The sequence below is a fragment of the Zonotrichia leucophrys genome, chromosome 1A (assembly GCF_028769735.1).
Source record: "Zonotrichia leucophrys gambelii isolate GWCS_2022_RI chromosome 1A, RI_Zleu_2.0, whole genome shotgun sequence".
NCBI lineage: Eukaryota > Metazoa > Chordata > Aves > Passeriformes > Passerellidae > Zonotrichia > Zonotrichia leucophrys.
This window is the reverse complement of record NC_088170.1, coordinates 41,201,233-41,227,924: the sequence shown is the minus strand read 5'-3', so window position 1 is coordinate 41,227,924 and position 26,692 is coordinate 41,201,233. Positions and strand designations below refer to the sequence as shown.

Sequence of the window (26,692 nt, the reverse complement as noted above, 5' to 3'; positions counted from 1 at the left end):
AAAAATAAGGACATTAGCTTACAGTTCACATCATCATTTTCAGGACGCGTCGGAGGCAATTTCTAGGACTATTTCCAGCATGCCTCCCGGAGCTCAATGCTTAAACACATCTAGTTGGTGAAGGATAGTGTGAAAACAGTACCTCATGCTAATGTGAGAAACCATTACACAGTACCCTGTCAGTTCATCTGCACTACAAGGGCTGTGTCTTATTCCTAGCAACCAAGCAGCTGCATCGGTTGGTGCTCTAAAATCGGTGTGGAAATCTGCAGCTCAGACAAAGTCCCTAAAATTAGCTATTTCCCCACCATGGTGGTATTCATGATCTGTTTTATAGGCAATTTTATAATTTGCATGAGAGACACCTGCAGCTCTGGAGAGATGTTCTATGTTATTAATTATGGTTATTACTATGGCAGGAACCAAGCTGCATAATTACATTAATAAGTAAAATATTACATAAAGGCTTTCTGCTCTAAGTTCTACATTGTGGGGAGTACTCCTGTGATCTTCAGTAAGGTAATCAATTTGATTTACAGAAGAAGATCCTTTTATATTTGGCTAATCTAGTTTAGGTCACAGCAGGTCTCCTCCTAGCACAGCTTGAATGCACCCCATTAGTGCCAGGGTCAATGATTCTCTCGCCCACTTATTCTAACACTTTCCAAAAATCAATGAGACAAGCTCTTTCTGCAGAGTCACAGATTAATTAATGAAACAAAGGAATAGCAGGTATCTGTATTACAACACTGAGATAGATAGGCAACAGAAGGGACAAAACAAATATCCTGCCAATTTGTAAAGTAAGGTACATTGAATTCACAGGGATGACTCACATGCTAAAAGTGAAGGGATTTGAGCATTAAATATTGCAAAATTACAGCATGATGTAATGCTTAAATCCCAGAAATTCTCAAAACATTGTAAGCCATTGCTAAAAACAGGAATATAAAATCACAGCCTAGGAGTTTTCTTTTGGACATATTTGTATGGCTTGTAACAGGAGAATCAGAGGTGTTCATCTTTGCTGACTCTCTCTTTAGGGGAAATGCAGGAAGACTGAATTATTAGCATGGCATTGGGGTCACAAGTAATGCATGGTCCTTTGAATGCTGCATTTCTAAACTGTAAATAGGTTTTACTACTCTCAGATATCTCACTTAGGGACCAGGAGAAACAAAACCCTTTTGTATTAAAAAACAGTGAAATAATGACAATGACAGTGAAATAATTCTCCAGAGATTATTAGCAAGCAGTGCCAGATTCACAAAGATGCTTATAACCCTTAATGCTCTTTGGAATCATTGCCAAAAAGCCTATCCCTTTTCTTGGCCTCTTTTGGAGATGAGTGGCTAACCTAGCCAGTCATGAATGTGCAGCTATCTATGCTGGAAATAAACCACAACCCAACAGTCACAATGTGGGGTTTAAAATTACATAAGATTGTGGAGGGTGCTGTATCTTCTAAAATCCTACCTCCGGCATTTTGAAATTAATTATGATAATAATAATAATAATGACTGCTAAACACTTTTGAAGTGATTTGTATCTTCAAAGCCCGTACAAACTTTGGTTAATTGAGAAATTCGTGCAGAGAAGCAGCCAAATGCTGCTGTTATTCTAGTAACACTCTCCCACTGATTTAAACAGGGGGTAACAAGATGCTAACCATAAAAATAATTCAATTTCTTTCCACCCTTTTTGGAAGTATCAGTGTAAGCACCTATAGCAGCTCAAGTATAACCTCTGTAGATCAAGACAGCCAACTAGCAGGGCAAAATAAATAACTGGGAAGAGACAATAAAGGGAAAATATGGAACTGGGGTTGCAGAGACAAAAAAAAAACCCAAAAAAACAACCAACCAAAAAACCAAAAAACCCAGAAAGGAAGGAGTAGATTTGATAGTACAAAACCAAATAACAACAGAAATTTTTTACTTACCTCTTCAGACTGATTGATGTGAGTAGAAGGAAAGAGAAAGGCAAAAGGACAGCTAAGGTCCTGACAAAGAGGTAGATGAATATTGGATGCTCAAATGAGGTGTACACACAATAGTGATGGAGGAGTAATTAGACTGAAAACAATCTAATTGTGAGAACATTAAAAGAATTGTGAGAGCATTATTGGATTACATGTGTACAGACAATATATATGGGTTCATACACAGATAATCTGCTGGAACTAGGTCTTGGTCAATGGCTGATTACATGAGCTGTACTGCAAAGAAAGAGAAGCAGACACCATTCTGTGGAGGTCCATAGAGAGGAAGCTCCCATCAAAGGATGAGTCATTCCAGCAGACTTTACTATCGGTGATGCAGTTGTGAGAAGAGGTTCACTGTCTATATTGGTATTCCATCTCACAGGACAAGTGAATAAATGCAATTTTCTGTTCAGGCCCTTCTCACTCAAGACTTAAATACACATTGAATTTTAAGGCCACACTCAATCTGACAATCCCTGGAGTACTTTATGAAAATTGGGAACAACATATTTTTCACTATGCTTGCATTTTTGACAAATCCAAACCAAGTAATTCAATCTCCCTAAAATCACAATGAGTTTCTTTCCCACGGTTCATGGAAAACAACTCGAACACACCACATCCCCTCCTCCTCCACTTTGGATCCAATGCTTCATTTTACTTGTGTTCCTGATTGCTTTTATTTAAAATAAGATTTCATTTTGCTAAAGTTAACAAAATGAAGTAGTTATTCTTCTCAGATTAGTCTTCCTCCCTGCCTCCTCTAAGTTTCCCGCTTTAGTGAGATGAGTGAAAGAAGAACTTTCCCACTTCTGTTCCCAGATGCTTCAACATTTTGCTGGATTGTGGATGCAATCAGTTAATTAGTTAATCAGTTGTTGGTTTTTATGTTTTCTCACTACGCTGATGTGTCTCCTGCCAGCTGTGGTTTCCCCTGTGCCTGTGTGTGTGTTTGTATTACATTTGTGCCCATCAGCTCCTAGCCAGGCCCTGAGCAGGCACATCCTTGGGAGCACACTCCCAGCCAGCAGCTGCCAGGGGAGCCAGCGAGCTGGCACAGAGCCCCTGCTGTGGCACAGGGCTTCACACAGCACACCTTGCCAGCCACAGATGCTCACTTGCCTTCTCTTTTCTTCTGCTGCTGACTGAGGGATGTAATTGAGAGCCGTTGTGTACTTCTTAGCTGCCCAGAGGTAGAAAAGGTCACCATTTCAAAAAGAGGTGACAAAAGCAATTTCAGTGAGGGAAAGATTGTAATCTACCATGTGGTGTGAGGGACTGGGATGCTGCAGGCACTCTCAGCAATCACTGTCACACCAGTCCTCCCCAGCTCACTCCCACCTGCTCAGCAGCAAATTGCAGCATTATTAAAGCACCTTGAAGGTGGAGGTGGAAATTCTCAGCCCAGAGCTGAGAGCCCAGATGTTTTGTGGCTGTCTACAGATTTGAGCAATGAAATGAGCCAAAACAAACTGTGGAAGCATTTGTAAAATGTATCCTACATTAATATGTACACCAGCTACAGACTGTATGTCCTTCAAGTCTTACTTAACCTTGCTTTGGAAAAACTCCCACTGGTGTTAAAGACATTTTTGCCTGAGTGAGACTTGAGAAAGGATTTGCAAATCCAGCTGTGTATGTAACACACCAACATGCTGTTTAGCTTGGAGATGAAATCTGTAGTGGAAGGCCACCACTGTGCAGCTGACTGCTGACATATGAAAATCCTGAGGGTGTTATTTTCCACTGGAAAGACTTTTTCTCTCAACTATGGAAGAGGAAACTATTTTTTATAAGATCTCTTGTTAATTTTTATGTCTTTTGTATGTTAAAGAATGATGGCAGAGGGAAAAGTACTTGCTTTATCAGTATCCTTAAGTAACTTTCCAGAGGCATGCCTTTCTCAGTCACCTCAAGTCTCTGTTTCAAGGCAGTTACTGGTAGAATTCTGACACTGATCAGAATTATGTTTTTCAGACTCACACAGGCTGTCTGCTATGGTATGTGCATGCAACCACATGAGGGAAGGGTGGCTGCTGCAACAAGAGAGGTGTGTAATACAGGGAATGAGAAAAGTGTGAGGAAAGCTCTAAAGTAAGAGAAGGATGAGAGAGGTATGATATGGAGCTCCTCCAGCCATGGATAGTGCCTAGCTTTTTCATAGCTTTCATCTCAGATCTCAAAATACTGCAAAAAGGAGAGGTGAACATTGTTACCTGTATTTCAGAGAAGGGGAACAGAGATGTAAGAAAGCAAAGTGATTCGTGTGGCACCTCTCAGCAGGGGAGCAGTGGAGCTGAGAAGAGAACGCAAGTCTCCTAAGCCCCCTCTCTGTGCAACATCATAAGGCCATATTGTACTCTTCCCATTGCTGAGATGCTTTACAAATGTCTCCTAATCAGACCTTACCACACACACCCAAGAGATGGTTAACCCCTGCTAGCTGCATTTTAAAACTGAGGAGTCTGGCAGGTAATAGAAGTGACTTGTTCACAGCCACAAAAGAAGTCTGCTTCAGAGAGGAGTTCCAAATTTAGGTGTTCTTTGCTTCTTAGCCTCTAGTCAGAGTACTCTCTTACCCCTGCATGGAGGAACTCTAGGTATTTAAGCAGCTGTTTCACACTTTAAAAGAGCATAAGACAAGCCTGTGTTTGTTTTTCCAGTAAGGAAGAGAACCAATGGGCAGAGATACATTACTTTTGGTCACATGAGAAGACACAGCTACACAGATAGTATTTGGCAGCCAAAAAGTAAATTACACGCACTTGAGTGTAATGGTCACGCTTGATTTTTTGTAGCGCAATAAAAAATGATGAAAATAAAACAAATTCGATTTAACAACTGAAGTCCTTCAGTAGAGGACTGCAATACAAGATAAAATGCTGAGCTTAAAGACAGAATATATCCACATGGTTCTGTTCACTGCCTCTCTTCGAAAAGGGAAAAAAATTCCAATGAGTTTCTTAATGCAGCTGACAGTGAAAGAGAAGAACCAAATATTCAGAAGCACATAAAAACCAGAGGTAATTACCACAGGTTAAAGAGTACTTTCCATTACCTGAATGTAAAGAGGGTTCCCATGTCCAACATAGATAACAGCTCTGCTTTTGACTTGGGGAAGGAGAGGCGGTAGCGCAGGGTCTCAAAGGCAGGTACAATCAGAGCTTTCTTGGTGTTAGCTAGGTCCAGCTGGATGACAGACTTCCTGGCAAAAGAGAAACAACAAATAAAAGCAGGAAAATTTTCAAATGAGCAAATCACTGAGCTTTTCAAGATAAAGTGCAAAAAATGGGTAGTTAGGATACTATAAATGTAACTATGGCCCATATCTTTTCCTACAGGTGTTTCAAATTTTCTCCTTTTGGTCTGCTGCTCTAAGAGCAGGGAGAGCAACAGAATTCCAAATGAGCTTGTGTGTTTGACTGACCAATGCTGATCAGACTGCTAGCAGCAGAGAAGTGCTCTACACTTGAATGGACTGGGATGCCTCTCTTTTTCCTTCTTTTTGCTGCAAGTTGTTCAGTGCAGAGACTGTTTCTGTGTGTGAGTGTGTGTGCACATATGAATTTCACACAGGGCTCTTTTCCAGGCAGGGGCCTTGGGATGACTGTTGCAGCAGAGGAGCAGCTTAGCAATCTCTCATCCTGCCTGCCAGAGGTGTTCAGCCTATTTTCTTCTAACAAACTAAAATTCAAAGAAAAAGAAGTTACTTTTCCATCTCCCAACTGAATCTTACTATACCTGTCATTAGAAATAACTCTGTCTCAATTTTTATTTCATTATCTCCATATTTCATACCAGAAATATGCCTCTCTCTCCCTGTCAAAGTCAGTTCCCTTTAACAGGATTCACTGTCCTGACTTTTATGTTACTGCAACAAGCAATCAAGGAGAATGTTGACAAGCAGCAAACTCTCTACAGCCTTTTAAGTTGAAGGAATTGGGATCACTGTCCTAATAACAGAAGAACCAAACAAACAATTTTTCTAAGCCCAGAATACCTAGAATTCATTTATGCTGCTGTCACAGAAAATGAAGATGAGCACAACTACTTCATAAAATCTGAATTTTAGGAAATTCATACCACCCTATAGGCCTGTTCTATATTAAGCAATCTGTTCTCAGCTCCTTACTGCAAAGTTTGCATTGTTTAAAGAGCCCCTGACACATTCCAGTTAACTTTTCACAAATGAAGGATTTTAACAGCATCTTATCATAAATAGTTTTTTACTTTCTTCTTGTAGCTTCTCCCTCACCATCACTAGAGGCCAAGATACCTGCATGTCAATAGACGCATCCTTCACAACCAGTGGTTGTGACCTTCCAAAGCTGTTAAGCAGTGCCAGTATACAGTCTTTATGATGCTTTCAAATGTTTCTTCTCTTTCACACTTCTGAGAGCAGGGGATACTAATACAGTTTCTTTACCAAAATCTAAGTCTTTCTGGTCTCTGTGCAATCTATCAGCCTTGAGCAGTACAGTTTTGGGGATTCAGTTCTAGGAAGGAGCAGGTAACATTTGTAGTGATGCTCATCCTTTGGGCTCTGCAAGGGAACAGCAGCTTCCATTTATGGCTGTTACTATAACTTTGTTTTATGGAGAGCTCAAAAGGCCCAGGCAAAATTCAAGGCCTTGCTGTGCTTGCACTGAGTAGGAAACAATCCTGCCCACCAAAGTTTACAATCTGAAGCTGACCAAAGCTGCAGCAGGCACAGGTATCAAGCACAAGTAACAGCAGAAACTTTCAGACAGAGCAACTAGTGATGAATGTAGTGCTGAATGTGACTTATTCTCTAATATATGGGATATAACCACAAAAATGCTGTTGATACCAGCGATCCTTTCTGCACATTCTCTGCTGCTCCTGTCACCTCCAAATTTCATACAGTTGTCAATGCCTGAACAATTAGAAGGAAAAAATGATAGTACCTGCATGAAGAAATCAAAAAGCAGAGGGAAAAAACTGACAGAACAGCCTGAAATCACTTGCACTGACAAGAGGTCAACATGAAGAGTGAGGTAAGTGAAGAGAAACAGAGGTCTGGAAACAAGATACTTGAGGTGCGTTCAGGCAACCACAGAGATATGGAGATACTTCCAAAGTGAAAAAAATTAGCAGGATATTCTCTGCAGAAATATTTTCAAGAGATGCATGAAATATTTCATGAAGTGCATGTTGGTAAGGTCGGTTGACCTTGGCTGGACATCAAGTGCCCACCAAGCTGCTCTCAGCCCTCCTTCTCTGCTGGGTATGGGAGAGAAAATAAGATGGAAAACAACTTGTATGTTGAGATAAGGCAGTTTGCTAAAACAAAACCAAAAGGCTGAGTATGCACCAACAAAGAGAGAAATAGAAGATTTTATTTTCTCCTTCCCATCAAGTGATGTCTGGCCACTTCGGGAAGCAGGGCTTCAGCACACATAGTGGTTGTTGCAGAAGGCAAGCATTCTAAAATAACAGATGTCCTGCCTTCCTCTTCCTTTTCTCAGCTTTTATATCTATCTGAGCTGACACCATTTGGCATGGATTCTCTCTGTTCAGTTTGGCTCAGCTGCATTAGTTGTGTCCTCTCCCAGGATCTTGCCCACTCCCAGATGGGGGGCAGAATGAGGGAGAGGCAGCACTTGATGCTGTGCCCGCACTGCTCAGCAGTAGCCAAAACACTGGTGTGTCAGCAGCACCTTCCCAGCTACCAAGGCAAAGCACAGCACTGTGAGGGATGCTACCATCACACGGGGATAGACCTCCAGCTCAGCCACAACCAGTGCAGGTGGTAAGGTCAAAGTGGAGAGCTCTCCAAAATGAAGTTGGGAGTTGAGGCACTCAGACAAGAAGCCCAGCAGCACTGATCTCTGAGTAGAATCACCTGCCCTTGAGGTGGACTCTGTGACATAAAAGACTGATGCAAAGGGAAGAAGAAATCACTGCTGACATCCAGATGTTGAACTTCAGAGACAAAGGACAACAGAAGCCATTTAAACTGTGATAATGGCAGGGAGGACTTGTTAGAGAAAAAAACACCTTCCATTTTCTTCTCATAACTTGGCTAGTGGTCTGCTCCTTGGACAACCAGCTGAAATTCTAACTTCTTCCTACTGAAAGCAAATCTACCTTTTCAATTTTCTGTTGGGTGACTTTTTCTCCTGTTTTGAGTGGAGGTGCTATTTGTTGGTTGGCTGGTTCTGTTACCATTTGGGAATAAGAAAATTTTGTTGATGCTGCCAGATATCTGGAATATAACGTAGGGAATACATTTGCTTATTTTGCAAGCTAGCACTGGGTAAACTAGGTAATTCTTGCACTATCCTGATGAGGACTGTTTTTTTGGATTCAGCAGTATTGATTCAGTATCCACTTTCCTTTATTATCCTTTTCCCCCTAACCCTAAAACAAGGATTTATGACTATGAAGAGCTAGCTCTCTTTGTGCTAGTGTTGTCCAGGAAACCATTTCCCAGCTATCTTTGTGTTCAGACTTATGTGTGTCATTCTGACACGGTGAAGGTTGGGTTAAATTTAAAATCTAATCAACAGTATTTTTCACAAAGCAGTGAAGAAATGAATCCTAAATCACAAGAGTCTCCTCACAGGTTGAATGAACTCCAGCATGCTGATATCAGCCTTCTAATCTGCATTGTTATTTTCAAAAATTAACACAGAATTCTCATCCTCATATAAGTAGACAGAAAGATCATTCCCATTTTTGGAGGATAGAGAAGCTCAGACAGAGAAAAGCAAGCAACCTAATCCTAAAGGACTACACTCAGAAAAAAAAAAGAGTCTATCATCAGGATTTGGAAAGTAGTTGGTTGCAAGTTACAAATATGTCAGTCATTGAACTTGTGGTCAGAACTGGAGAGTTGCCAACCACTGTTTAATTCATTTGAATGCTCTTCCTCTCTGCAGAAAACACAAATTCATAGACTACAAAGGCAACCAAAACAAAAATCCCAACAGACACAATCTGAACTATCTCCCTAGCTGAGATGCTGAAAAATAAGCAGAACTACTTCACAACTCATGATGTCGGGGATGGATACAAAACCCACGGATGGAGCTGGGATGCTGGGTCCCAATTCATGCTAAATGTGTCACTGGAAGCCAAGGGCACATTTTACACAAATGTGTCAGGAAAGAACTTCAATGCTAGCTGTGACAGCTGTAGATAAGCAGCCTGTCTCACTGTGTTGTGTTACAAGTCACTGTAGGATGACCCAAGCACCTTACTTGCAGCAACCAGAAGAAGACTTTACCTCTGGGGCACTGACAAGGTGACCTCAGTAACTACTGGTAAACAGGAAATCTTTAAATGCTACATTTCCTTCTGTACTTCACAGAGGACTAAAGCAGGACTAAAAGGGTGTTTGATGGAGACAAAAACATTGAAATGGTTTTACTTAGCAGCTATGAAAAAGCTCAATTAGCACAAATCTAAGTGCAAAGCAACAGATAAACAAAGGGATAAGTAACCATCAGCTCCATCAGCTTCTCCTTCAAAACTGTTTGTAACCTTTATCATATGACACCTTCAAAATAAGTTGAAAATATTTTTCAAAATTTCTTTCTTTTCGAGAATATATGATCTGCAGAGACATAATATGCAATATATGTAAATCAGCAAACTTTCAGTTGAGTAGGACTTTCCTGGCTTATTCTGTACAGTGATGCCCAAAATACCACACTATTTCCATTTGTTTATGGTTGTTCTATCTGAGGAAATGAGGATAAAAATGTTTTATGTCTCTCTAACAAACAATTGCTGCCATTCAGACAGATAGCACTAATCAGCTATTTGCAGAGGCACTGGGAACAGTCAATGCAGAAACACACAGGGTATCCATATTTAAAATAATCTCAATGCAACTCCCTGCTACTTTGCTTAGAAAAATCGTTACAGAAAAAGCTACAAAAGCATCTAGTCCACATGCAAAAGAAAAAAACAAAAACAAAACAAAACCAAATAACCCATCCAATCACTTTTTTAAGGGCTGCTAGTAGCAGATTAGCAACTTCAGTATTTCCAGGCAAGAGAGACTCTCAGTCAGAGCTGAGGTGGTATAGGCCTTAAAAAAGGTTGGCAGGGTAACACAAAGTCTCAGAGGCAGCAGCCCTCAGAGAGCATCTCTGCTTTTTTCTAAAACATCACCAATGCACCGTCATGGTGCACTTAGTTCTGTAATACAGTATCACCTTATGAGAATTATTTCTATGGTTGTAATATCTGAAGGAAATGGTGGTACTTCATTCTGCCTTCTCTCCTCTCTTCTTTCTTTAATTGCTGGCTCCCATCCGTGCACTGCGAAGCAGCACGAGAGAACAAATTCCTTATCTAGCACTCAATGCCAGTATCAACAGCTGCCATCCTTACTGTGTCCAGCACTGATCTGAAAAAATGTACCACTGTGCAACACTAACAGAAGAATAGAGAAATGACGAATAACTCTTCATCCACATATCTGGAGATAGCTAATGTGGGCAAGGAACAGGATAATTTTGGAGTGCTCCTAGCACAACTTGAAAAGACTTCAACAAAGTAAGAGGAAAGCAAGCTTACACAGTGTGCTAATACTTCACTGACACAACTGAAATTCAGCATCTTGAAAGTCATAGAATAGTTCATCTAGCCCTTTTTTTTTTTTCAAGCAGCTTTTTCTTGGTTTTTTGAAAGATCTTCTTTCTCTTTTTGTAAAATCATAGAATTTTTTGGGTTGGAAGGCACCTTTAGAGATAATCTAGACCAACCTCCCTGCAGTGAGCAGGGACATCTTCAACTAGATCAGGTTGCTCAGAGCCCCATCCAGCCTGACCTTGAAAATTTACAGGGATGTGATACCCACCACCTGTCTGGGCAACCTGTACCAGCATTTTGACATCCTCATTGCAAAAAAACTTACTCCTTGCATCTCATCTAAATCTCCTCTCTGTTAGTTTAAAAACTTATCCTTGTCCTATCTCAAGAGGTTCAGACTAAAAAAGTTTGTCCCCATCTTTCTTATTAAGCTCCCTTGATATACTGGAAGGCCATAATAAGGCCTCCCTGGAGCCTTCACTTCTCCAGGCTGAACACCTTAACTCTCTGACCCCTTCCTCATAGAAGAGGTAGTTCACCTCTCTGAATAGTGAGTTTGGCCCTGTAAATGTCTTACAGAGTTAAGCCTGAAAGAAAGAAACTCCTCCCTAAGTTCATGATACCAGAAGGCATATTTTCCTTTACACTCCAAAGCCCCAGGCTTATGAACTGACAGGGAACACCTACAGGCAGGCCCTCACTGGAACACTTTGATCAACTTTTACCAAATTAGAATGGAGATGAAAAGCTAAACTGGTCAGGATAAAGGAACTGACATCCTCCTGTCTGGCCACAGGGTGTCCTCCTTGCTCTATGCTTTGGCCTCAGATGACCAGCCTCTGCAGGGCAGAAAGGTCTTAATTAAAAAAAGCTGTTAATGGATCAGAAGTCTGTAGTTTGCTCAGCCCAACGTGCTCACATGCAGTATGATACAATACACACTGATGTTACTCCTCCCAGTTTCCTTATGACAATTACTTTGCCTTGACAGGTGCTGGCATTGCAGTCATATTTTTGAGCTGGTTAGACTCTTTTCAAGATAAGGAACTGAATTAAGAGTGTGTCACACAGAGAACAAGTTCAATACTGCTCTGCATGTTTTTCTGTCACTGGCATTAAGAACCAGAGATGTTTAGAGAAACTGCCTGTTTCACATCTCTGCTAATAAGCGACGCTCTTGGACATTTAATAATACTTAACCCATTTCAATTTTCAAATTGGTTCCTCTGCAGCCCTGAGATTATTCTAATGACTAACAAGGCTCACATTCAGACCTGGATTTTTTCTTTCATAACTATTTTGCTTTACTTTCCAGTTACAGTCCCTTCTTCTACTCTAAAAATTCTTGCTCTTTGCTGGGCATTGTCACACTTCGGATCATTATACGCTTTTGTTTTCAGATCTGCTCAAACTGCTTTGTTTTGGGAATATGTGAGAAGGGTAGTGAAGAGGGGGAGTGCAGAGGCTGAAATGGTGGGTGGCAGTGGGAATTCCCTCACTGTCCATTACCTGAGGTACTCGTAGAGTCCATACATGGGCAGGAAGTCGATGTCGGACAGAAACATGTATGGTGTGCTGATGTGCTTCATGGCCACGTTCCTGAGCAGGTTCACAGGGTAGAACTGCCCCTCCTTGTACACGATGTGGTAGCCAACGTTGTGGCGGCTCATCAGGACCTCCGAGCCCTGAGCGTAGCGCAGGAACTGCTGGGCTTCTGCGTCGGAAAGGTACAGTGCCAGGCTGATGGGACCTTCCCAGTGCTTGCAGATGGCTTCAAGCATCTGGAGCCTGGAAGAGGAAGGGTGAGAGTAAGAAAAAGCTATTTCCCTGTCTGGGACTCTGTGTCTGTGTTCACCTGACCAAATGCAGAGATCTTTCTCTAAGTGAGACAGATTGGGGATGCTTTATATGCTGTGGAAAGCAGTAAATATTTCTACAGTGTAATTCATTATTTAAGATCGTAAAGTAGAGGTCTCCTCCTGGACAGATGGACTGCACCCTGGATACACCAATCTCACTAAATCCAATGTAGCCTAAGATGGCCCTAGATCAGATACCTAAAGCACCATCATTTTCTGTCTAAAGCTTTGATGCCACAGGAAAACTCACATGGATAACAGGACTTATCTAGTGGGAGCTTGAGCAATTGCAAGGATCTGTTCATGTGGATCTGCTTATAGGATAGAGGGCTCATAAACTTCAACTCTGTCTGGTGCCCAATTCGCATTTCAGGTCAAGCTACTCCCACACAGTAACACACTACAGTGCTCTTCAACAAGCTTGTGGAGGACAGAGGTGTATGGACCCACAGATCATTTTACCTCCTGTCAGGAAAACCTTCCCCAAATTTTTGCGAGGCAGTTAGTCAGGTCTTAAAGGCTGTTAAAAGAGACAGGTCAATGGGATACTGCCTTAGGTGAAAATGGGCAATAACTAGAAGAAGGCTTGCTGTCAGGAAAAAGGACAGAAGGGGTGACACATTGATAGAAATGGGATTTACTATTAGTAGGGAGTAAGGAGAGGAGGAAGGACAGACATGGCATTGCTGTGGAATATCAAAAGAAGATTTCAGAGAAAACCATCATTAAAAGTACTAACTTGTGTATGTTCACACTGTCTCAAATTTCATTAAATAATTTCTTAAACAGATTGTATTGATGTATATTTTTTAAAAATTCCTGTAGTTACAATACTATTGATGAAAATGACAAGGAAAGATTTCATTTGCAAACATAAATCAAACCCAACTTGGTCAAAATCATTTAAACATTTTGGGTAATTTATTGCCTAGAGATTGAGATGTGTCACCCAAAAGTACCACAAGGACTGATTACAAAGCCTCTTGATTTAATATGGAGGGAAATGACCTATGCAGCGTAGCCAGATATTCTATTAAAATCTGGGAAGAGTAGATGATGCAAAATTAGTATCTTCACTCTGTTTGAAAGCCACATTACTGAATTTTTCCTATTAATATTATACAAAATGAAAGATTTCTGCATTAATAATGCATTTCTGCATTATCATAATCTGAGAAAATATTTTCCCCCTCCTACTATCTCCTGAAGATTTGCAAAAAAAAAAGAATATACTCATACCAGTAAACACAGTCTGCCTTCTGAATGATTGTGATGATACCAATATGATACAATCATTTTTTTTTTAGATATGAGATACTACCTTACTAGTCTACACTTGGTACATAATTTTCTTTTTATCTGTTATTGAAACAAAGGCTATTATCAGCCTGAAACATACAGCTGAATTTGAAACACAAATCAATATAAACATATCTAAAAGGTATGTAAGGGGTCCAGAATTTTGATTACCCAAATAATAAATAGGGGGAAAATACATTTTTTTGCCTCTTTCCAACATAATACAAATCTGCTAATCAGGAGACTCCAATCTGTCAGCAAATTTAGGGCATCAATTTAAAAATGGAAAACTTGCCTAGTAAAAAATGCAGCAAAATGCCTTCTAAGGACTCCATGCAGTGGACTAATGGCATATATAACTTATTTAAACAGCACACCTGCTAATGCAAACCTTTTCATGATACTGAAGTGGAAACTGGCTTCTGGTGGTACAAGTTCCCAGCTGGACACCTTAGTACCCTTCAGAATACTCCATTTTACTGTGTTGTTCTCATTGACAGGCTCTACTTCCATAAATATGCTACAGGGACTGCTAGGTGATCCTCCATAATCTGCTCTCTATAAGTTGTTATGTCTCTTTTGACCACAAAACTTAGAATTATGAGTTTCTAAGCACAACATGACCAATTTATTTTGGTTTTTTTTTTTTTAGTGGACTTGAGGAATGTGTTCTCTTAAGGACTCTAGAGAAAACAAATGTACTGCTGTATTGCATAATAATGAGACCATAATTCAGTTAGTAAATTTTTTAAAGGTCTGTTCAGCTAAGTGAATTTTGCTGGAAATCAATTGTTTTATGAGATTCTTTATTTTTATTTTTCTTCTTAAAAATACTCAACTGATTTCCAGCTCATTCTCAGATTCTCAGATTTCACGCAGTGTATTGCTAATCATGTCTTTCCTTTTCCCTATTCTGACCTCGCATTTTTTTAAGTCCTACTCTGATTTCTGACCCTCAGGTGCACACTGAGCCTTTAAAAAGCCTGCTTAGCCAAAACATGTGCATGAAAATCACACTGAAGCAACCAAGCCATTATTCAAGGAAATGTCACATCACTGCAATAAATGACAACTACCCAATAATGAACAACCCTCAATGAAGTCTGTCTCAAAGTTTCCACCTAAAACAATAATGTTAGCTTGCAGAATGCATCCCTCTCTTCCATTCCTCAAGCCTACAGGACAGGTAAACCTAAATCTGTCATGACAGTCATGTCAGTCTCACCTCCAACAGGACAAGGGGAACTGCTGGAGTTGTTTTTTTGCTTTTCCTCATCTCCAATAATAATTTCAAAGAATAATTCAGGAATGTAGCGTACAGCATGTTGTTTATGTCCATGTCACCTTACATCTGAGACACTCTTCTTAAATGCCTATAGTTGTGCCAGAGGTGTTTAATAAAAGTGGTTTAAAGAAGATGGAAAAAGATAAGGCAGTAACTGAAAGATGTGAAAGGAAACAAAGCAGCTAAGCAGTTCTTTGGTAGGTTATTATTTATTGATTTTAGCTGAAAGAAAGTATTTCCAACTCAAATCAATAATTTATAGCAACACACCAGTGAAGTAGGGAACATTTTTCCTGCACAGAACCAGGACGGCTCTTCTTCCTGAATAAAAATGTGTGGTTCTGTCTATCAATAAAAACATGTGCCCCAGTGAGGATCCAGAAAGGGAAACAGATGCTCAGACGTTGCATCAGTGCCAGTGAATCAGCACTGAGCCCCAGCTCATTCTTTTTAATTAAATTCTGGGGGGAAAAATATACCATGTGCACACACCGGCTTTACTAATTTACTGTGGCACTCACTCAGGGTCTGGTTCAATTTTTTTCTTTATTTTTTTACTCAAAAGTTTGTGAACACTTAAGAAATGTTTCCTCAATTAAAAATCAATAGAACAGACTCTGATGTGCAGAGCACATCATAACACAAAGTGCAGTGCCAAGGCACCACTGGAACAGAATACCCCTTATTCATTTTTGTTTATTTTAAAAACAGGCTGTAAATGTTTTGTTTGTCTCAGTTCCTGTAACCCTCCTGGAAAACTGCTGACCTTCTACTAGTGTAGCAGTGCTGTTATTCACATGCCCTGTCGTATTCTGTATGTGCTCTGCTCAAGGAAATGATGAGTTTCTGAATAATACTCAACGAGTTCTGATTTGTTTTGTAACTCACTATGATGGCAGTAACTACAAAGTTTGGACTAGATTTGAACTGAGAAGCTGGAGAAAAAAAAGAGAGAGCTGGCAATTACAAAATTTCACAAAACTGGCTGATCCAGACTGCACTTCCTGGAAAATTTCTTCTGCAGAAAAAGCTGAAAAATTTCAGCTAATTGCAATGGTGGGAATCAGAAAGGTATATGTGGAACTTGTCATGAAATGGATTTCTTTTTCCCCAAATTAAATACTAAATATCCCAAATTAAATTCCACTTCACCTAAGAACTAAAAGCCCAAATGTTCTTCTGAGAATCAACATTTGGATAAAGATGCAATGACTGCTCAGATGGAAATTCTTTATTTCACACTAGCACAGTAAAAAAAAAAAGGTACAATTTTCAACTTCCTAATTTGAAACTAGAATATTTAGTTCTGATTCTTACTGTAAGAAAAATCAGTAATTGAAATTTTCTGCAAGGAAAATGCCAATGAAAGCAAAGCTAACATCTTCTAGTGCAGAAAAACACACGCAAAAACTTGGGTCAGCTACAACTGCTTGCCTAATTCTATTACAAACATCTGATTTTTCCTAAGTTACTGCAAAACTCCATGGACCAATAAAGCCTGACAATCCCAACAAAGAACAACTTTCTCAGCTCCAGGAGTCACCCTCTCATGAACTCTACTCAGGTAGAGTTCAGCACAGTGTGTGCACTGCACAGACAACATCTAGGTTTCCATGGACATGCATTTTTCCTCTCTCTCCAAAGCACTCCAGAGTCAGATTTCCCTGTAATAAAAAGCTGTCTCACAGTCCCAGATGAAGAAGAGGTGTTCCCCACCTGTCCATGGACAGCTGTGCCACCAGTGTCACATCGGTGTTGTCGGCAGCAGGCTCGTACTCGTAATGCAGAAAGTAGAGATGAGTGCGATGGACGGTGAAGCGCTCCCGACGGAATTCATAGCACAGGTCGTCCTCGTCCAGCTCCGAAAGCTGCTTCTGGAGCTGCAGGCAAAGAGAGGAAGCAACATTGTTTCCTTGCAATTATTTTAGCACATCAGAGAACCAGGAGCCTGGGAAATTGCAGAATGATGCAAAGAGGAATGGAATACACAGAGTAGCAGGGTTTTCCTGAGGTTTCCCTTGTTACTGCACAAGAAATTAGAAGGAAGGGCTTGCAGGTAAATTCATAACGCAGACAGGACACTCTATTATGGTCTATATATTCTCTATATTACCTGTATTACATACTTTCAAGATCCAGTGACCAATCCCAGGTTGAATAATCATCAAGTCCAGGAGTTAATATTCCAATGTTTTGCATAATTTCATCCTTACTAGAAACAGTGTTTTACACCAGTCACAGACATTCTTCACTAGCCAACACTCAGCAGCAGATTCAGCACTGAGAGATTCCCAGTCTGCTGCCTCTGCTGGAGAACAGTAACTGCTGCTACCAGCACGGACGGAGAGCTGGAAATGTAACATCTCTAACTGATCATTACTCCTTCTCTTGAGATTTATGTTCTTTCCACTGCAGAGGTGCCAGAAGTAAGCCTTTAAATGGGATTTATGCTTCTGGACACCTAGTTTGAGAAATCTGGAGGGTGGTAGATAGCTTCCTGGCTCCCTTGGAAACCAAGCCTCTTCAAAGACAAAATGGGCATCTCAAAGCAATCTAATCCCAAGTCTCTTAGACAGGTAGCTTTAAGAGAATAAACTTTAGCTCTAGAGAAAGGTAGAAGTGAAAAACTGACCAATTGTCTATGCACCACTATGACCAATTCCATTCCCAAACTAATTATTTTTGGGGTTGGACTAGATGATCATTGAAAGGTTCCTTCCAAATCAAACTATTCTATGATTATATAATTCTCTGATTTTAAAGCCAAACATCTAGCTAGGATATTGAAAATGCATTAATTTTAAAGAAAAAAACAGTCACACCTGCAATAAAATGTTACGAAGATGAAAATTTTTTATGGCTTTAACATGTGAAATTCAGTTCAGTATCTATTGCTCTAAAATGTAGGTTACAGATAAAGTATCATTTTTGTATCTGATTTCTTAAAAGCATCCTGTGAGAACAATAGCCAATTAGTAAAACATTCATCAGCAAATGAGAAAAATTATATAGCAATTTTACAAATTTTGATAAAAATCACAGTGTACCTCAAAACTATTTAGTTAAAAAGGTTATTGAATTATAGACATCTTTTTCTCTTGCTCAGAATGAATAAAGTAGTAGTTTCCCCATCTTCAAGAAAAAAGAAAAAGGAAAATGTAGGTATTTTCTGTTCTGTGTTAAGAAGAGCTGTTGTTCTTGGAACTATAAGCATAATGGTTGCCATCCACAGCAATACTTACAACTGACTGTTTTCCTGTGAAGGCTGATGGAATAATTCCTGATATTTTCCTGTACATCACTCTATAATCTTCTTCTGAATAATGGAAATACCTACTTTGATTTCAATGAGTTTTGGATAAGGCTGTCATTCTTCTCTGCTATTGTTCTGCACAGATCTTAAAACACCCCTCAAGAGGGACTGCTATTAGAAAGATGAGAGTCTGAATCTTTACAAATCTTTACTCAGGCAAAACTTCTATTGATATCAAGATCTCTTTTAGGTGGAATAGAAATCAGGAGTTCTTTTACGTATCCTCGGAGTTTCATTCTTTCTGCTTTACAAACCATCATTCAGCTGTTCCTGCACTCTGTTTTCAAAATCACATTCAAATAATATTTGAATTAAACTCAATATTTACAACAATGACTAGAAAGCATCTTATATTTTTCTGTTTCTTCCTTGAAAAGGAACATTAGTGTTCCCTTAAAAGAACTATTAAAAAGATTATTGAAATTTTGAAATTTAAATAGTTAAAACAACACAATGCACATTTTAGGGGTACCTTACTATCCTTCTGAATGTACAAATGACCAGGCCAGAAGGTTTTAATTGCACAGCAGTTATTAATCAGGCAGTCACCAAATAATTATCAGATTGCATTTGGCTTGAAAGCTAAGAGGCTAAAATATTTAATTATGAGTTCAAGAATAACATTTGGAGCTAAATTACAGCTTTGTTCACTATTGAACCCTGGGTGAGAGAAGAGGAGGAGACATAGCTTCTGAAAAGTCCCACCTTTTTAATGGTGAAATTCACCAAATCACAAAGTTGGTGATGGAGGTGAAGGAGAGAACATAAAATTTCTCTAATATAGTCTTTTCTACTGCACACATATTATGTGGATCCATTATTTAAAGACAAAGAACTCTTAGCTTGGTTTGAAGTTTGCTCCCACACTGTCTTCTTGAAAAGATGCGTTTATAATAGGAATGCTGACAGATCTATGCAAACAGATGCTTAAATACAGTGCTCAATCAAAATAAGGACTTGAATATCAGCTGGATTTGATAAAATCTATTGTGGATTTTTTCCCATTATGGATGCATCCATTACATTGATAATGATATGCCTAACCCAGCAAAAGTTTCTCAGCTGTAGAGAAACAGCATGTACTCTCATAAGCAAGTACCCTGCTAAGCAAGACTGTGAGCTTCTAGAAGGGTTTCAATGCTAAGGCTACTTGCCACTTAGCATGTGGGAAATGTCACCCCCAGGAAACATTCTCGCAGCTGAAAAATACTGTCAGACTGTGTGGGGTAGATACTGTCCTAGCAAACACTGTTGTGGGAAACAACACCTGCCTTCATTAGCATCATGGTACTACTTGGTTCAGAAATAAAAATGAACTCTGGCTCAGAACTTGGTTCAAAAAATAAAAATTAATTATGATATGCATAAGGCCCAAACAAAGAGACAAATACATAAAAGAAATAAGGGCTATATTATTTCTCTGGGACACCAGATGTGGCAGGGGATCAGGCTCCATCTCAGGAAAAGTAGTCTTTGAAGCTAGGCTAGTCAGACAAATAACTTAGCCTTGATCTTCCAGGTCTACTTGTCTAACACATTTCTATAAGATGAGGTGTTTTGTATCCCTGTGACAGATGGCGGACCTGTATGATACATGGCAACACAACTTGTACCTTTCACTGGCAAACTGGTGACTCTGCTCATGAATCTTCCTTCCTAAGGCTGTTCCTAATGTAAGCAAATCTGTCATTGGCTTAGTTTTTTTCCTAAACTGCTGTGTCACTGAAACAATTCACTTCCCACCAAAACCCAGGACTTCATATCAGATAAGACAGATTAAAAATTCAAGATCAGAAGTATTTTCTGAGGGATTATTTATTAAAAAAAGATCAAAGCCCACCAACAAACAATGTCATGTGTCTACAGGCCAGTTAGATCTTGGGGAAAGGGATAATGTAGGCTCTCTCATCAAGTGTTTAAGTTGAGGTGAGATGACACTAGGCTCAATATCACACTAACACCACAAGAACTGAGCAGCTTAGACAGAAACTCAGAACTTTCAGATCATCTTTCCTTTTCCCAGATGTGTGCAGTTAAGTTTCATAGCACAAAATCAACTCAGCCACTGAAATGAAAACTGACACCAGCCCAGGATGCAACAAAATCCTGGTTATAAACTGCAGCAGTTTCTTTTTCTCCTGTGTAGCTCTCCAGTTCCCACCAGTAGGCAATCTGGATTGCAACATTTAGCATTTTGAAGGGTGTGAATTAACAGTTGCCTTTAGCATGGCATAAACAAAACAGATGATGATGTAGAGAGGAAAAAGCATTCACTGAGAGTTGTTTTGGATGACCTACATAAAGTCCTTCTGGCCTCTCCAATGATCAGTAATAAAAGCCAGACTAATCCCACGTCAATTAAACTTTTATTCCTCCCACACCATAAAATTTTGTACATTTGCTATGGGTCAAATTGAGCCTTCTGTGAAACAAAGCTGTGCTAAAGATAAAGAGGATAGTTCCTGAGCAAACCCACCTGGCAGGAGGAATTTTGCTGCAGTGTGTGAAAACCACTAATACTCCTGCTAAATGGAAGTGATGGCTTATCCTGATTTCAAATATTCAGCACAACTGAGAATGCAATTTTTAGGCATGTGGAGTATCTCAGACAGTTCTGTATATATCAAGTACTGCTCCCCTTGATCTCAGCTGCAGATGTCACATTTGGGAGTACTCTTCATCTCCTTTCCCCAGACTCTTGACAAACATTATTGGCTGAGCTGTTCCCAGACACCCTTGCAGCACACTGTCTTGTCAGGTAGGTCACCTTGCTTTTGTTGACCAGATCAGTCTTTGACCCATTCCTCCTTGTGTGGTAAGTTTTATGGGTCTAAGTCAGTCCCAGTCCTGTGTCTCATCCCATGCTCCCTATTCAAGCAGTCTGCCAGCTCCTTATACCTGTAAGTACCCAACTGTCCTTTCCTCTTCTTGGTACACTCTCCTTTCTGCCTTTGACCTGGGTTACATCTCTTTTGTATGTGAATCTGGATTTTTTCTCCTCCCTACTGTGTGGTCATCGCTGAGGGCAATGGATGTCCCTCAGAGCAGAGACACAATACAGGTCCCTGCTCTCATCTCTACTGTCCAGTCAGAACCTGGCATAGAGGATTCAGAGGAAATAATCACAGAAAACACCACTCTTTGTCCAGGTCACCTGCCTGCAGCATGCCCAACCCTGCTGTGTAACTGGGATATGTATAATCTGGTCAGATGTATCCATGCACATTCCTAATAAAGAGTCTCCAGAGACCTGAGCTTCCTGAAAGTCAAAGAAAACACTACTGGCAATGTGTAAGCCATAATTTTTCTGCATTATAGTTTGCCTAATTTGTCACCAGGCTTGCAAAAGACAGCTCCTTCTCTTAGGTATGGAGTATTTTCATGAAGAGGTCATCAGAACTTTTGGTGTGGACAAACCTCAAAGCTTCCCCCCATGTCAAAAAAAATGTGAGAAAAGAAAAAAAGGGCATAACAACATGACAAAAAAAAAAAAATCCCAGTCCATGTGCTCCTCCCCTTAATAATATTATCAACAGTTGAAAGCAGTATAATGGCAACTTTCAGGCAAGTAACAGGATGCCAGCTCAGCATTTAATAACAATAACAGTTACAATAATAGAAACAACACAGCTGGGGCAGTCAGGATTTCACCTCAAAACTGCCATATACCATCTGTTATTACTAGAGAATATGACATCACAAAATAGTAACTTTAAATTGCGGTTCTACAAATGAGGCTGTACTCTTGAAATTCAGCAGGAGCAAAGGGTACTCAAAGCATCAGTCAGACTGCGAGTTCAGGGCTGTGATACTGACTTGGAAGCTTCATCTGCATGCAATTATAGTCACTCAGAAATTGCTGATTTATTAGTTCTGTTTATACTGTGTGGTACCTTGGTAGAATCTCCCTCTTTTCTGGCGAATACTATTAGTTGGCATGCACAGCCTTTTGCTCATATTAGGAATCTTTGGTTTTGCACAAAAGAAGTAACAAAGTAAAAACACACTTAGTATGTAAGTACACATCTAAGCAAGTGTGTTAAGGGACAGCTGGAGTTTTTTTTACACTGTTTCTTTGTATTGCTGATTTGAAAATTTGAGAAGAAAAACATGCAGACATTTTTTTTTCTCCTGTGTTTCCTGAAAGTCTTCTGTAATGGGATTCTACTGTCTTTTCCTTAAACTGAGCAGAATCAGTGATACACTTCCCACTGATCTTGCCCTGGGGTTTTGGATCAGGACACAGGCTTCACTAACAGGGATGCTCCATTCAACCTTCAGATACTTTGGCAGAAGTACCTGGTGAGAAGCTGTCTGCAGGAAAGAAGTTTTATAAGAATGCTGAAAGGTTGAGTGTGTGCCTTGGTCTAAAATCAGGCTGACAGTAACTATCTCATAGAGTAACTATAGAGATTGGCTGGAAGATCCTGTTGAAATATTCTGGGCTTTACAGTAGGTCCTTTAGAATAAAATGCTGGATATAAGCATTAAAATTCAATTGAAAATGTCCAAATGTGAGATTATTATATTATTATTTGAGATTGCCTTTTTGGATTTCTCAAAAATCTTCCACATTGCATCCAAATAACAAAGAGGGTATGGAAATGGAGAAATAGCATGGAATGAGTAGGATAGAGTGACTACGGACACGCTCTAAGGCCCACTCAAGTCAATGACTGTGCTTACAGGAGGGTTTGGTTCCTATTCTGGATTTTCCACCCAGAATCTGCACAGAAGACAAAGGGATGACTGTAATACCAACTTACAGAGAAGACTCTGCTTTGCATGACCTCACTCAAGCACGTATTGAACAAGGGTACTCTTAGCACATGGCAGGCTCCTGCTCCCAGCCTGCTCCTGCCACACAGAGGTCTTGTAGCTTGACTACTTTCAACAAAGGATGAAGCACTCATGTACACATAGACAAACATACATGCGTTTTTACATAAACAGATATATTATCCCATTCAGTGGGGTTTTTTTTGCCTCCAGTATTTCAGTTTCTGAGCCCTGTCTGCTCTATCCACTCCTTTGCAGTGCTTTGGAACCTAGTAAGAGTCCAGTCTGGTGAAACTGAAGATCAGCATCTGATTAAATCAGAACTATGCAGTACATTATCTGAAGATGGCCTTCAGACCTCTTAAAATTCACTCTGTGGTATTATACTTTCATAGCTAACATTAGAAAAAGAAAATAACTGGTACTTCCACATGTATATAGACATAATATATATTTAAGCATACATGTATTCACATGCATACACAGAGGAAGGGTGAGAGAGATTGAAGTGAGATCCAATTACCTTTTAAAGTAATGCCCCTTTACATCTCTCTGGCCACTGTTAAGAGGCCTTAAAAAGGGATGATATGTAATTTACATTCATTTTAAGGCCATCTCTGTACTGATGAGAAGTGCAAAGGGGCCTTAGAGAAACAGAATCAGCCCAGCGGTCCCCACTGCCACACTTCCTTTTCCTGTTCTACAGATATTTGCATTACAAATGGAATGCCTTAATTACAGGTTGAATTGTAAATAAAACATCACTACAAATATTAAGCTGTACAAAACCAGTGGCTGGTATATTGGAACAAGACCTTAAGGGTATCTTTTGACACAGCCAGACTGTGAGTGAGACTCACACCAAACCATTGCTTCTTCCACAGCAGGGCTCAGTGCATTTAGTGTTCAAGTAATTCTCTCCAATTATAAACAGCAGAGCTGTTTTGACAATTTTTCCACTGCTCCACAGTGCACAGAAGCACAGGCAGCTCAGGGAGCACCTTCTGCCCATGTACACTGCCTAAAGTAAGAAAGATGTGTTGTGTTTGGGGGTGCCAGCCTCAATTCAGGAAAAAAAAAAGGAAAAATAATAGGAAAAGATAACTTAATCAGCAATTCCTGCCTCATACATACCTGACTTAACAAAAACGGTAGCCTTTCATGTAACATACAAGCTTATGAATTCTAATGGAAGTCTATGAATGCATCTTAGACTGAAGGCTCACCTGGACCAGCATCCTCTCTCCAGCTGTGAGCTGGCTGCCTAGGGAGTGTAAAAGTGAGGATTTCTCAAAACTCTAACCTAGACCTCAACTTGTGGCTCAACGACTTCCAGCACCAAAGCTTAAAAGCTCCTGATTGATTTGCTTTCTGAGAAGAGTAACTTTTGAGGACATGTATACTTTTAGAAACATTACTTCCTGCTCAAAGCTTCATCACACTGTGAGTGAAATGTCTTTGTTCTGAACCTGCTACTTGCTGTTTCCACTTCATGCCCCCTAATTCTTGTACAGGGAGAAATGACAGTGCTTTCCTCCTCACCTTACAAGATGCTCTGCTTCTGAAGATAGTCCTGCAATAGATCACAGGAATGTGCTGTATTTAACAGGACACCTGTGACACTGTATATGCTACAGCAGATAGAGCAAGAGTTGTTTCCAAGTGTAATCCTGTTCTTAGGGTCTCAGAACTTCAAAGCTGAAACTTGCTTGCTACGTTCTACAATAAAAGGACATAGTCAAGTCTAGAGGGGAGTTTATATAAAGGGCAGCTAATACAAATGTCTTCTCCTAAGTGAGGACTCTGAAGTCTTCTGAAGTTGGATTTTTTCCTACTTCAGATTGTGTTGATAGAAGGCTGTTAACTTTTTGGTGCCTCTTGGCAAATTGGGAATCACATATATTTGTATGCCTAGCTTGTTCTTTTCCAGTATCTTAAAAAAAAAAATATATATATATATATGATTTATAAATGGAGGAATGAGTTACATTTCTTTTTCAGTCACAAACCATATCATATACCATATTGCATTCTACTTGTCTTGAATAAGAAACAGGCTTGAACAGTTAGTCATTTCCAGTGTCTGTCAACCAGATACAAGTTCAGTAAAATGTGCTGTTTTAAACTTTAGGGACTGCCATTTACAGCAAGGACTTGCATTTGCTCTGCACTGCTCCCAAGGAACTTGTTGTCTGAATAAATCTGTTTATTAAGGATTTATAGAGCTCTGAAAAATACAGCAAGAAGTCTGTGACTGCATTCATGCTCTTTGAACCCACACAACACATTGTGAATTCAGTACAATTTTAACCTGCATTCTCCAAGTGTTATAAGAGGTGTGTATTGTTGTCTTTCTTTTAATGTCTCAGTCAGCTTTTCTCTTCCTGTTCTACCCTCTACCCTGTCTCTTGTATCTTGATGTCTCCAAGGGCGAGGCTCTTAGTGGTCTTTTATCACATTGAGTTCACTTGATTGTCTAAAAGGCTCTTGCAGAGGATTTTCTTCCTCCATGTGCCTTTGCTTTGCTGGTGCACTTGTCCCCCCTCTCTCTCATTCTCTCTCTTGCTCTTCCTCACCTCCTTGTCTCTCCCAGTTAAGCCCCACTCCCTTCACAAGACAATGAGATGGTAAAATAAAGTGTCTGGGAAGCTGTGCCTTGGGTTAAAACATATCTATCCAATCTCTTAGTACTGTATCTAAAAATATGGGAATGGCATCTCCTGTGGTCATTTTATTCACATGCTAAATGGAAACACTACCAGCCTCAATGATGATATTGATTGTCAATTACCTCTTAATTGCTAATGTGCACATGATACTGGCTTTGCTTAATTGATTTTTATGTAGACAACGTTGCATATTTTAAAAATATTTTTTTCCTGAATAAACTGTTACAGATTCCTTTTTATTTCCTTTCAGATTATGTAGGCAAAATTGGCACTTGGTCTACAAATCTCCAGAAACCATATTATACACAAAGAGTTCATATACATCTGGGTATAAACATTTCAGTTAACAGTTTTTTACTTTGGAATTATATGTACTAATGCAGAGGCATACACATACACGTACATCTGTGGGTAAACATCCTTGATTTCAATCATTTTCAAAAGATTTGCTTAGTCTGAAAGGTTCTGATTGCAGATTTTATGCAGACACACATAAATACTGCTTTGATTGGTTAAGGGATATAAAAAACCTGCAGTCTCACAGCCTCTGTGTACCTTGAAGCCTTTGCTCATTCTGCAGTCTGCAGCACAGCAAAAATTCACAGACCTAAATATCAGTCGTCTTGGTATTTTCCTTTCTTCTTCATTATTTGTGCATTAGTATCTACCAGACAAAACTGACATCACTGTATATTGAACAAATATACAGCAAGAAACAAGACCTCCTGGAAAGTTATAGGTCTGCCATACTGAATCCAAAACAGAGCCCTGGCTACGAAGGCAAAAAAATTAACTCTATCCCAGCTGAAATCACGACAGGATTTAAGGGTGAAACTGCCTAATGGAATAAGAGCCCAAATCCTCATTTTCAGCTTGTGATGTTGGGAATTTTAAAAGGGCAAAGAAGACAAAAAAAAGCAGCAAAACCCAGGGTAA

The 26,692-nt window shown here is 39.7% G+C and overlaps 1 protein-coding gene across 2 annotated transcripts in view; it reads right to left on the bottom strand.

Annotated features, from left to right (window-relative positions):
* Positions 1 to 26,692, bottom strand: part of LARGE1 (LARGE xylosyl- and glucuronyltransferase 1) — a 276,230-nt gene that overhangs the window by 7,525 nt on the left and 242,013 nt on the right. For both annotated transcript variants that reach the window (XM_064702500.1, XM_064702499.1), the window contains 3 exons: positions 16,712 to 16,875; positions 12,062 to 12,340; positions 5,043 to 5,189 (listed from right to left, as the gene is read on the bottom strand). In XM_064702500.1, coding sequence (XP_064558570.1) covers positions 5,043 to 5,189; positions 12,062 to 12,340; positions 16,712 to 16,875 — 590 coding nt within the window. The remainder of the gene's footprint in view (positions 1 to 5,042; positions 5,190 to 12,061; positions 12,341 to 16,711; positions 16,876 to 26,692) is intronic.